This window comes from Pteropus alecto, unplaced genomic scaffold, assembly GCF_000325575.1.
Source record: "Pteropus alecto unplaced genomic scaffold, ASM32557v1 scaffold145, whole genome shotgun sequence".
In the NCBI taxonomy this organism is placed as follows: domain Eukaryota; kingdom Metazoa; phylum Chordata; class Mammalia; order Chiroptera; family Pteropodidae; genus Pteropus; species Pteropus alecto.
The window spans coordinates 486933-500535 of NW_006436285.1; the positions used below are offsets into that span (position 1 = coordinate 486933).

The window sequence follows — 13603 nt, forward strand, 5'->3', positions numbered from 1 at the left end:
AAGTCTTGTATGGGTCTTGTTATCCATTCAGCTACGGCTTGATTCCATTATTTCTGGATCTCTGTTCTGTTCTCTCATATAGTTTCTGCTTCTTTGTCTTCCCATTTTGGCTGCCTTTCTGTGTCTGTTTCTGTGTACTAAGCAAAGCTCCTAAGTCTCCCGGTCTTCTTAGTGTGGCTTTTTGTGAACTAGTATCGAGAGGCTCAATCTTGAGAGGGCTTCAGCTGCAGGCCAAGTTTAACCCCAGTCTGTGTTCCTCTGGGGCCACCTGTTAAGATCCAGCAAGCAATCCCCAGATGCTGTGCTTATAGTTGCCAACTGCCACCAGTGTGAGTCTAGGCGCTGCTCAGCAAGGGCACCTGAGTCACCGAGGACACAACTGGAGGTGGCTTGGGTAGGGCTGCAAGTTGGGGGAGGTGGAGTTTCAGGGAATCCTCTGGGCAGAGTGACCTCTGTTATCCAGTTTGATGACCTCTCAGCTATGGCAGCACTGTGTCCACAAACTGAGAATGCAGAAGGCTCAACAGAGGAATAATAGATACCACCAGCACCTCTGCCCGGGAGAAAGAAAGTCTCGCCTCTGGCTCTCGCTCCAACAACTCAGTGTCCCCCTGTATGTCCCTGGTGCCCCAGGAGCAGCTGACCTGGCTCTGGTGCTCAGCGAGCAAGTCTGTTATCACGAAAGTTCAGTCATGGACATGGTTCTGTTAAGAGTCTGCAGCTGCCGACTGCCGCTGCTGTGGTCTGTCTCCCACTCAGCTGCTCGGGACTGGGCAGCTTTGTGTCCTCACCCTCTCCTAACTCTTCACATTACAGAGTGATTTCTTTTTCTCTCCCTAGTTGTAGGGCTTGTCCAGATCCCAGGTGATTTTCTTTGATGTTTGCTCCTTGTTTCTGTCACAACTTTGATTTGGTCGCAAGAAGGATGAACAAAGCCTCTAATGCTTTTCTTATTTATTAGGTCCAGGACTTCCCCAGGTACAATATGCAGGGATTTAACCCTAGTTATCAGCTTAGTAACAAGGAGAAGGGCTGGACACAGCTCCTCAAAATGGGGCACAGGTTGCTTTGTGGGAGGAGCATCCTTTGTAACATCTACCAGCACAGTACAAGTGCCAGCTCTTACTAAGAAGTAGTGGCCCCCTCTGCAAACAGGGCTGGGTGGGTATGTCTGTAGAACCAACACCATCAGGGAAGTCTGGCCAGATATTCCCACCCCATGTTTTAGGGTCCCAGGATTTTCCGACCACATGAAGTCATGTGGTCCTGACTTCAGCAAAACAGACCTGCCATGTTTTAAATACTGAGTATTTCCCTGGAGTTCTGCAACTGTATTATGTCCTTTGTTCAGTTATGTCCACTCTTCCACTGAAGGAAATAGGGGCCTCTTTGTAAGCTCCATGGAAGCCCTCTGGCTCTCACACTTATTCTTTAGGTACTTAACTGTCATCTATTTCTCATAACCCTGCTGCAGGGAAGTATCCAGCTATCTCCACTGCCACTATTCTTCCCATATTTTTCAAAAGTCTGAATCATCACTGCTGCAAGGCCATTCTTTCAGTTTTCCCAGGTCATCTCCAGAGAAATCTTTATGCGTGCCCCACACGTCTCTCAGGACAGTGTCCATTTTGCCCACCAGGTAAGGACTGAAGCAGTCACAGAACCTCATCTCATCACAGCCTGTTTTCTTGGACCACTACTGGCACCATTTGTGTTAGCTTGGGTTCTCTGAGAAGCAGATCCCAAGGTGGGATTAGACAGAGCATATTATTAGGGGAAACGCCTAAGGGAAAATGAGGAGGGAGTCTAATGAATTAGGGAGAGCTGTTGGACTAGATGCAGGTTTAATACCTGTGGAGAAGAGAGGAAAAGAAGGAAAAGTGGATAGGAAAAGTCTTAGACTATGTGTTACAGTTCTAAGAACATCTTGACAAAGCAAATGTGTCTGTTAGGAGATAGTCCACCATGGACCCAGAACATCTATGTCTGCAGGTTCTTGGTGAGGGTCTTTAAAGTGAGGCTTATCTGTCTCCTGATACTGAGCCATTCCTGTAGGGCAGCCGTCCCCAACCTCTTTGGCACCAGGCACCGGTGCTCCTACGAGAATCTAATGCCTCATAATCTGAGGGAGAGCTGAGGTGGTGGCGCTAGTACTGGTGAGTGGCTGCAAATACAGTTGAAGCTTCGCTTGCTTGCCTGCCCCTCATCTGCTGTGTGGCCCAGTTCCTAACAGGCCATGGACTGGTACCGGTCTGTGGCCCGAAGGTTGGGGACCCCTGGTGTAAAGTGCTCCTCAGTGTGTTGTTAAGACCTAAGACTAAAGTTAAATGTTCATGGTGTCTTTTATCGGAAAATGTAAACATGGATGACATAATTTTGGGTACGATTATTTGCACTAGAAGGATTTAACCTAGCATTCTTTCTTTACTAAATAAGTGGCTCCTGATTCTGCAAGTGTTACTAGAAACTGTGTCATAAAATAGATGACAAGAGCAGTCATATTTTTTCAGTAGGAAATAACAATTGCATTTGTGATAAGTATTTGACAATCTATTAAATATGACCAATAGAATATATTGTTCAAAGATAAATTGTTCCCTAGATGAATCATTAAAAATACTGAAATTATATGCCAGGTCCTGTAAAGAGGCAAAACCATATGGCACATTAATGAAGTTACCCTAAAGTTTATGCTTGTCTCACAGATACGTATAGCTGTTGTAATTGTGTACTTAAGGCCGACATACACTCTATAATGAACATCAGTCAAAAATTTGGATATCTTTTGTCAGCTGAGAATTTAGAAGAGTACATTGGGGATGACTGAAGATGACTTGGCCTCTTTAAAGAAGCCATTGAAAAAAGTCTGAACAATGCATCTTTTTTCTCATGCCTTATAAGAAACTGAGGCATTTAATATTTCATTCGCTTTAGGTTAGGGTTGGAATTGGCTTAAGAAGTGATGTTGGTGATCATTATTATGATGTTTCTTCAAGAGAAAGGCATTTATTAGCAAGCAGCTAAAACTCCATGATTATTAATTTAAATATCTAAATTATTTGGATTTTTATTAGTATACCATGTGATTGCTAAATCATAAAGTATGCTGTCTGATTATCAGAGTGCATATCTTATTTTGTGAACTGATTTTACTTATTTCATATGTGCATTTTTATGTGTTTATAGTGTCACTATCCTTTATTTTCAGTGGCTGTATAGTATTCTCTCCTGTTAGTATGCTGTACCAGTCCTCCACTTGGATTGTTTTAAATTTTTTTTTACCATAATTATTGTAGTGCTATGAACATTTTTATACAGAGTCCTTTTAAAATTGTTTCCTTGAATCACATTCCCCAAAGTGGAGATACCAGGTCCAAAAGTACAGATAGAACCATAGATTGTCTTACTTATTGTTAGATTTCTTTTCAGAAAGATCAAATTTGTACCATCAGCACTGAATAGTTCAAATGTCATTCTTTCTCTACATTCTGGACAATACTGGATTTTATCATTGTATTTTTTTTTTCCTGGAAGGTATATTGTGATACTTTCAGGTTATTCTGATTTGCATTTTCCTTCATTGTGAGTGAAGCTGTGCATTTTTACTTTTAGTGCTTTTGTCTGTTTCTTTATATGTAAATGATCCCAACTCCAAGGACTGTAGATACTAGTTTATACATTCTTAATGTATTTTAACCAATAGGCTTTGAACAGCTATGGTAGGTACCTTTACTCCCATTTTGGTGCTCACCTTTTGTCTTTTTGTTTGTTAGACAAAAAGCAGTTTTTAAAAATGAGGATTGACTAATTTAAGCACAAATGCAACCACAGAAACAGACCAAAGAAATGGCACCAGGAAATAATAGTAGCTGTCAAATAGCACACTCACATTCCCTATCTCTCCTTCCATTCTCACCTCACGCTCTCAATGCCTCTCTGCTTTTTTGAGGGGGGATGTTCAATTAGACTTCTTTCTAAAGTCATATGTTAATATACTTGTTATCCATAAAGTATCTCAGGAAGGATACTTGACCCATTGTAAAAGGGATTGCTTAGGGAGAGAACCAAGTAGGTGGGAGAAGAGAGGAGAAGAGAGGAGAAGAGGCTTACTTTTTGCTGTACCTTTTGTTTTTTTGAATATGAACTGGATTTTTATTATTAATTAAAGCCATATGTAAGATTGGTGTTTGTCATTATTGTTAACCTTTAAAAAATAAGTTTAAAATTTAGGCTGTTCCATGTGATGAACTTCAGTATATAAGGGCAGGGATGAGTAAGCAATGTAAGATTGGTGTTTGTCATTATTGTTAACCTTTAAAAAATAAGTTTAAAATTTAGGCTGTTCCATGTGATGAACTTCAGTATATAAGGGCAGGGATGAGTAAGCAATGTAAGATTGGTGTTTGTCATTATTGTTAACCTTTAAAAAATAAGTTTAAAACTTAGGCTGTTCCATGTGATGAACTTCAGTACATAAGGGCAGGAATGAGTAAGCAGATGAAGGCAGCCAAATTTGGGTATAGATGATATTTGGGCAGAACCACCTGCCATTCTGTTTGCTAAAGTTTGATTAACATAACAATTTTGGACTACAGGTACAGCATGAAGGAAATTTGTCTAGAAATATTTCCCTGGGGAGTTTTGGATAATGCCGGGAACTTCCTCTAACCTAACTTCTTAGATAAAGCTGGAGTTTGAGAATGACTGGTTTAGTGATCATCTTCTTGTTTACTGACTAGATAGAGGGAGGCCAGAATGGTTTCAGTACCAGAGTGGTGTTTCTGTCCCATGGAAGCAAATTTTAGCCAATCGTTGTGTTCTGATTTGGTCTTTGTGATTCCTTGACTTTGGAGTTCTAGACCTGGCCTAATTTTTCTCCAGTTGAGTTTTTTCAAGTGCAGAAATACAGGTATGATTGGAAAGCATGAACTCCTGGCCACATGTGTCTTGAAGGGGCCAAGAGGATGCCTGGAGACTTTGAAGTCCTTCTGAAGAGTCAGATCACTGCACTGCTGTAGATGTTTGGGGATAGACTTTGGAAATGAATTTTCTGGAAACCTGTCAACCTAATCTGAATTGGTTAGTGCCTATGAGGCCATGTACTAACTTGACTTGCATTGTTCAATAAGGGAACCACTAGCCTCACATTGCTATTTAAATTGAAATAAGTCAAAATGAAAAATTCAGTTCCTCAGTTATACTAGTGATTAAATAGCCACGTGGAGCTAGTGGATACTGTCCTGGACTGAGTATATTTAGACGATTTCCATCATTGCTATCAGACAGCACTGAACTAAACCATTCAGCATGGTAGCATTGTATGCAGCTGTGTGACCTGAGGTGAAAGCCTCTCTGGTTCTACCTAGGCCTGCCTAATCCTACCCGTCCTGTGAAGATTGCCTCAATTCCTGTTCCTCCTGGAAACTTATCCTGACCATTTCAGTTCACAGCAATAACTCCCTTCTTTACACCCCCGGAACACTCAAAATACCTGAGGACACACTGTCTTACTAGTGTCACACTTTTGCTTCTAAGTTAGTCTTATCTTCCCAGCAAGGTTGCAGGGTTCTTAAAAACAGAGATTAAATCCCACACTGCCTGGTAGATGTATGTACAGAAGGGGCACAGCCCCTCTTCTCATATCAAAATGCCTATCAAAAGCATTTATCAAACCCTCCTTTTTGTCAGCTGCCTTTTTGTAATATTTTTGCTCTTATTTTCAGTATTTATAGAGTCAGCATGTAGGACACAATGTCATGTTTCAAAAATCATTCATTTTTGGAGAAAGGTCAGCTGGCTTACTGATGTCAGGTGTAACAGCCTCAGCTTCTGTCCTGGCGAGGGGGTGAGGGTGAGGAAGATTTGGGAACATTGTCTTTAGATCTTGAAAATACTTTGGACAGAACCGATGATACCTTCCTCATTATTTCAGATCCCTGTTTGGAAGTACTGGGCTTATCAGTGTCTGTGAACAAACCAAATGAGAAATATGGTCATTTATTGGGCTTTCCAATTGAGGATGTCAGGCTAGGGGATTGATAATTTAGGATTTAGAATCACTTTAATAACTTTCAATTTTTGAAAGTGCTTTCACAAAGGATCTTCTCTTTGTTCCTTCTGACACCCCTGGGAAGGAAGCGGGAGAAATTCAGTGAGGTCAGATGCCTCGTCTAAGGTCACATGGGTAGGAAGTGGCCAAGTTGGTACTAGGGCCCAGGCTTTCTGATGTGCAGGCCATCTTTGCACTGCCTGTACCCTGAAGCTTCTTGAGTCAGCTCAGCAGCACCTGTCTCCCTCATGCTAGCAGATCATTATCCAAAAAAGACTGATGATGAGCTAATTCCACATGAAAAGGTAGCTTTTGAATCTTAACAGTGTGGGATTCCATTTCAGAATGTTCAGGTAAAAGGTGCAGTGCATTAAAAAGGCCATCATTTCTGACTCACTTTGGGTAAACTTTCTGTTGAACTCCCAAGTGATTTTTCTTGTTATGTGAGAGTTATAAGGACTTGTGTGGCCAATAAGTCTCCATTTAGACCCATTTTTCTGTACCGCTTGTTTCATGCAAAGGGCTCTTAAAACATCATAGTTGATGTGAACAGAATGATTATGGTATCTATAAGGACAAGAGTGAGCATTTATCTACTCTGTTGCTGCATCATGACAGGATGTCATGAAAAGACAGGGCGATAAAGCACATACTTTATTTCCAGTAAAATACAAAGTTCTCCTATTCTGCACTTACCTAGTTTTTATCTTCTCCAGCAATATAAATGTCAAGAATCTGTGATTGAAACTAAGGTAGCAGATAGCAAATTTACCCCCAAATGAAGGGGAGAAAGTTTAGCTTTTCAAATTAATAATGCAGTATTGGAACCTTCTGATAGTTTAAGAAATAAAAACAACCTAGATATTAATAAGGAAAAAGCAAAGTCTGCAGAGGCAAAGACAAAGGTTTGAATGGAGAGACCTTATAGTTAGAAAAAGCAAGACAGAGACTTTCAGTTACAGGATTGAAGAATGTACTGCAAGGCCATGTTCTGAAAAATCTTACTGGAGGGGAAAAATGAAACTTTGTTTTTTTGCAATTTTAGGATTTTGTTAACAATGTAGATGCCTGGATATCATTTCCCAGAGACAGTAACTGGGCAGGTCTGGGAGGGGCCAGGAGTCTGCATTATTAATAAGAATCCTGAGTGATCCTGATGTGAGCAGTCCCTGAAAGACACTTTGAGACACTGCCCTGCAACTTGCAGTCACTAGTAGATTCTGCATATTGTTCAAGTTTGGCACTGGCTGGAATAACAATACATAGGAAACTTATCCCTAGGGGCACAGTGAATCCTTGGGGTGACAATGCCTACTTCTTTCAAAGCAAAACTGCAGAAAAGAGAAATCAAGCAATAGGTGTGGCATTCATGGTGTATTGGAAGTAGAAGTTGGATGTGTCAAAATGAAGCCAGCTTGCTGAGACTGACTCTCTTTCAAGATACTCTGATGCTACCTTGATCAATTTGTGGGCAGTATAGTGGGGTTCACCTACTTGGCACTGGTCACTTAAGAGAGAGATATGCCTGGGGTGTTTATGGCCAAAGCGAATGGGTCACAATACATGCCAAGTGCTACAGAATAACATTTCATACCATGAGCTGATTTAGACTCCCAGTACATATTTGTACAAAATATCCTATAAATTGTATTGGACATGTGTTGGTCCTAAAGTCCCCCTTTTCCTGTGGGTTTTCATAAACAGGCATCATTGTAATTTCTGAATAAAGTCTCCTTTGCAGGCCTTTTGTACTGTTTTGAGCATCTTAGTACAAGGTTGGCCATTTGTGCATTTCTTCCTCCAGAACCCCCTATCGGAGCAAAAATATTATTTCAATTTATAAATAGTGGGTAGTCCAGGACGGTACCCACTGTACAGTGAGTTCCCATAATGTGCAGAATGCAGGAGTTGGGAGGAGGTGTCCCTGTCAAAGTAAAGGTGCAGAAGAAAATGATTTTACTATTTGGTTGGACACAGAAACTTAGATGAGATCTGTTTTACTTGCCACTGAACTCTGCAGGTTGCCTTTGGTCACTGCTCAATTTTGAGATGCAGTGACAACTATATGTAGCCCCTGGCTAGCAGGAAGAAAGAATGTGGGATAAAAGTCACAAGATCTGTGAGATTTGAGGCCTGGCTCTGTCACTTGCTAGCTGTGCAACCTCAGGCAGGTCATTTATCTCCATTTTCTCTACTGTAAAATAAGACTAAGACTTGCAGAGGGATTCATTGTATGGTAAGCTATTTTGCTTCAGTGACACTGTTTCTGTCAGTACAATGAAGATGCTTTACAGGGTAGATGTGAGAAAAGCACTTAGCAGAATGCCTGGTACATAGCCGATACCTAATAAGTGTTACTTTCAGTACCTGATGCCCCTTTGCTGTGAGATTCAAGTGGGAGAACTGCATAATAACCTGGAGGTTGCAGTCTATATACATAGTAATATTATTTCAACCCCATAATGGTGGTGGGTGGAGACGATGCAATGTGGGAGCCACTCACTGCAAGGAGTGAATAATCAAAACTTCTATATTCAAAATGACACAGTTGAGCACTTTATCATAAAATGATAAATATGTTGTACCTGAAATGCCATTATTTGAAGAATATAGGCCGGCCAGAGCACTTTCACGTTGATAGAGGGTGACAAACTGCCAAGACATAGGTGAAAGAAATACTAACATAAGCCTCTGCCATTTGGACAATGAACACTAGATATATCTAGAAACTCTAAAGGTCACAACCATTGTGGCATCCTAGGCATGACTTCTCATAATTCTTGCCAATTATGATACCCAGGATCGGCCCCAGACTTGGCAAATGTAGGCTGCCTTGTAGGATAATTTCAAGGGCTCAGGTTCCCAGGTTACAAAAACATGTCAGCCATGCCTGCCCATCTTTCCTGGAGCTTGGAATAAATAAAATGTTTTAGTTCCTTCTCTGAGAGAAGAATATGATAGGGGAGGTCTTCAGGGGAGAAGGGGAGAAAAGGGATATCTATTTTACTACCTCAATCTCCTTTTAAATAATTCTTAACCATTGCAAGGTCTGGAGCAAGCAAGTTACTGTGTGGGTTGCAGGAGCATGAAAGTGGCAGGGCAGGGATAACAGCTTGGACGCTGGCTTTTGTGGACCTTTTTAGCACTTCCTGGAATGCAGAAGCAGCGGGATCCCAGAAGGGCACAAAATAGGCTGGGGGAGTGGCTGCAGGGTAGCCACTCTATGGTGGTAAAAGTTAAAAGGGAAGGGGCAAGTCCTAAATGCATGTGAGATGAGAGAAGTATGTTTTGTATTAATGGTGTGGAGAACATAGTATATTATAAAAGTATGACTCTAATTCTTAGAGTATTTGAGGCAGCTTATGGATCAAGATATTGTAAAATAGGATACTTATAGGGATTAAACTGGGACAGAGACAATCTAAAGAAGTGTCTCTCGACACTGGCTGTGCAATAGAATCATCTGGAGAAAATTAAAAGTAGGCACGCTTGGGACCCACCCCAACTGAACAGGAATCCCTTATGGTGGGGGCAAGTATTGGTTTGTTTTCTAAGTTGCCCTGGTGACTCTAATTTGCAGCCAGGTTGAGAATTCCTGATCTAAAGGAAGCAGGAGAGGCAAATTCTACCAAATGTCTTGACATGAGTATGTTGTCAGTGGTTCTCAATGTTGGCTGTACATTAAAATCACCTGGACAGCTTTTAGAACACACCCAAGGCCCAGGCTGCAACCCAGACCAACTGAACCAGAATCTCTGGGGGTGGAACCTCATCATCAGTTATTTTTTAGAGTTTTCCAGATGATTTCACTATGTAGCCAGGATTGAGAACCTCTGCTCTGTGTAGTAGTTCTCAAATGTAGCTGTATGTCAGATTCATAGGGAGAGGAGCTATGGAGCTCCTGACGTAGAGACTAAATTTGGCCCTGACAGCTAAGGCTGTTCTTTCAACCAGCATTTGTTGGGCATCTACCATGCTTCAGTCCTGTGTTAGGTGCTGGGCATACAGTTATGAACAAAACAGACAAAGCTCTTGCTGTCATGAGGCTTATGTTCAAATGAATATATAGGAAAACAAGAAGATGAGGGTAGGAATATTTATCTGCTTTGTTTACTGCTGAATCTTCGGGGTCTGGCACATAGTAGGCACTCAATAAATAATTGTTGAATGAATGAATGAATGGTGACTTAAGTGCTCTGAAGTAAAAACAGGATAAAGGGGATACTATGTGTGTGTGTTTATTTTACATGGGTTTGTCAGGGAAGGCCTCACTGAGAAGGTGACTTTTGAGCAAAAACTGGGAGGAAATAGGAGAACAAGACACATAGAGTGTTCTTGGAAGAGGAAAACCAAGTACAAAGTGCATCTGAGGTGGGAGTGTGCTTGGCATGTTAAGTGAGCAGTAAGAAGGTCAGTATGTCTGGCGTGACAGACTGAGTGGACACAGGGTAACAAAATGACAGAGTAACGTGGTGGGGAAGAAAGGGTGGGGCAGCTCATGTAGGGCCCAGTAGACTATGGTAAGGACTTTGGCACTAAAGGGAACATGCTGGCTTCTTTTTCTCTCTGACACTGGAGAGCATATGTATTCATATATACAGATTAATCTTCTCCTGGAGCTCGAAGCACACTACACAGGCAGTCCCTTATTTTAAGGCAATCCCTTATTTCTATCAGGTCTCCACTATCTCACTGGGAGGGGCCAGTGAAAAATATTTACCTCAACATTGCTTGCACTCTCCAGTTCAAAACTATCTGTGATCAAAACACAATATTGGAAGAGTTATTTCTGAAACACATACACATTTTGGCACAAAAGTAATCTCAATAATTTTATCAAAGAATTATAGAAATTAGGCACACAGAAAAAGCTGAAAGAGGTGAGACCCCTAGAATTCTGGGCATAGGTCTTGGCTCTTTACTCAGAAACTGGGAAAGATGGAGCCTGACGCGGTGGAAGGAGCACCGGCCTGAACTTCAGGAGAGGCAGGCTCTGCAACTAGCTACGCATCCTTGCACAAACCCTCAAACTCTGTGGGCCTCTCTGCTCATCTGTAAAATGAGAAATTAGGCTGTGGGTGATTTCTGAGGACCCCTACGGCTCTCTGGTTGTAGAGAGTTAAAAAAAAAATGAATGAAGCTGCCAGCTAAAGGAATGCTAGAAAGGAAGGTGTGGGTCTTAGAAAATAGTTACTTCCTGTGAAAATCAGGAGGACACTGAAGCAATATCCTGAGTTCCAGGAGACATCAATGATTGAAATTTGGCCTAAGGAGGTAAAAATGATACTGAGAGAGAAGTTTCAAAAGACCCACAGCTAGTGGGACAACTAGAAGCAAAAAGAGCACTGGACTTGTTTGGAGTCAGAAAAACAGTGTTTGAGTCTCAGCTTCACTACTGAAAGCTCAGTGAACACTGGCAGGTTGCTTCTAACTTCTCTGACTCTGTTTCCTCATATGTACCATAGGGTTGTGACTACTTTCTCATGAGAGGACCAAATTAAATAATGTGTATATATTTGATATGCATTTTATATGTGTGTAATCATAAAGGACCAAGATGAGCAGACTCTCTCTGGATTACCCTTTATGCCAAGGGTTCTAGAAAAACTATGGTAAAACCTCAGTTACCTGGAATATGAGGGCAACCATTAGTTAAATTATCTGATGAAACTGGTTAACCAGATTATTCCCTAAATTTTATTGTTGGTTGTTAATTGTTCTAAAGTGTCTGAATGTACATTCTTAACTTAGGAAGTCTTGTATATTGCACATATTTGAACTGATTTTTTTTTATGATTGGGGACATTTTTTGTTTATCAGAGCCATCATTCCAAATATCAGTTTTTAAGAGTCTAGGCTAAATACATAGCAACCATTCTGGATATACCTAGGAAACTGTTTTGATGAAGAGGGCATAGAAAAGTTCCAGGTGTTGAAAGTTCTAGATAATCAGAATCAAGTTGAGATTTTGTTGTCTATTCTGTGAAACTAAGAATTTGTATCGCCTGATCACCACACTGAATTCTAGACTTACCTATCCAAATGCTTATGTGATCTCTCTACTTGAATGCCTGATGGTTTCTCAATCTCACACAGCCCAAACAGAATTCTAATTCCCTCTCCCTTCCCCACTTTTGTTTCTCTCCCTGTCTCACCAAATGGCACCGCAAGCCACTTGGTTGCTCAAAACAAAATTGTAGGAATCATCTTTAATTTTTTTCAATTTCTTTTTTTTTAATTTTTAACATTGTATTATGTTAGTTTCAGGTGTACAACATGGTGATTAGATATTTATATAATTTACGAAGTGATCACCTGGATAAATCTAGTACCCATCTGATGCCATACATAGTTATAACAATATTATTGACTATATTGCTTATGCTATACGTTATATCCCATAGCTATTTTATAACTACCAATTTGTACTTCTTAATCCCTTCACCTTTTTCACTCATCCACCAACCACCCTCTCATCTGGCAACCCTCAAAATGTTCTTTGCATGTTTCTGTTTTGTTTGATTATTTATTTTGTTCCTTAGATTCCATATGTAAGTGAAATCATATGGCATTTGTCTTTCTCTGTCTGACTTACTCCACTCAGCACAGCACCCTCTAGGTCCACCCATGTTGTTGCAGATGGCATGATTTCATTCTTTTTATGGCTGAGTAATATTCCATTGTATATATGGAATATTTCTTTATCCATTCATCCATTGATGGACACTAGATTGCTCTCTTATCTTGGCTATTTTAAATAATGCTGTGATGAACATATGGATTCACATGTCCCTTTAAAGTACTTTTTTGGGTTTCTTCAAATAAATACCCAGAAGTGGGATTACTGGGTCCTTCTTTGTTTCTTGTTAGAGCCTTTATTTTAAAGTTTATTTTATCTTGTATAAGTATTGCTACCCCAGCTTTTTTTCCATTTGCATTTTCATAAAATATCTTTTCATTCTTTTACTTTCAGTCTGTGTGTGTTTCGATCTGAAGTGAGTCTCTTGTAGGCAGTATATGTAAAGGTCTTGTCTTCTTATCCATTCCATTATCTCGTTTTCACTGGAGCATTTAATCCATTTACATTTAAAATAGTTGTTGGTAGATATGTAGTTATTGACATTTTATTATTTATATTTTTTATCTTTTCTTCTTCCTTTTCTTCTTCCTTCTCCGTCTCCTCCTTCTCCTTCCTCTTCATCTTTCAAAAAGTCCCTCCAATATTTCCTGTAATACTGACTTTGTGGTTATGAACTCCTTTGGCTTTTTCTTTTCTGGGAAACTCTTTATCTGTCCTTTGATTTTAAATGAAAACTTTGCTGGATAGAGTCATCTTGGTTGTAGGTCCTTACATTGCATGACTTTGAGTATTTCCTGCCAATCCCTTCTATCCTGCAAAGTTTCTGTTGAGAAATCATCTGATAGTTTTATGAAAACTGTTTTTCTCTTGCTATTTTTAAGATTCTCTTTTTGCCTCTAACCTTTGCCATTTTGATTATGATGTATCTTGGTGTGAGCCTCTTTGGATTCATCTTGTTTGGGAATCTCTGTACT

At 40.3% G+C, this 13603-nt stretch overlaps 1 protein-coding gene across 1 annotated transcript in view; it reads right to left on the minus strand.

Moving 5' to 3' along the window:
- Positions 1 to 3712: 3712 nt before the first annotated feature.
- Positions 3713 to 13603, minus strand: part of LOC102892432 (fibrous sheath-interacting protein 2) — a 95201-nt gene continuing 85310 nt past the window's right edge. Inside the window, exon 17 of the mRNA XM_025047237.1 lies at positions 3713 to 5987. Within this exon, the coding sequence (XP_024903005.1) occupies positions 5823 to 5987 (165 nt within the window). The 3' untranslated portion in view covers positions 3713 to 5822. The remainder of the gene's footprint in view (positions 5988 to 13603) is intronic.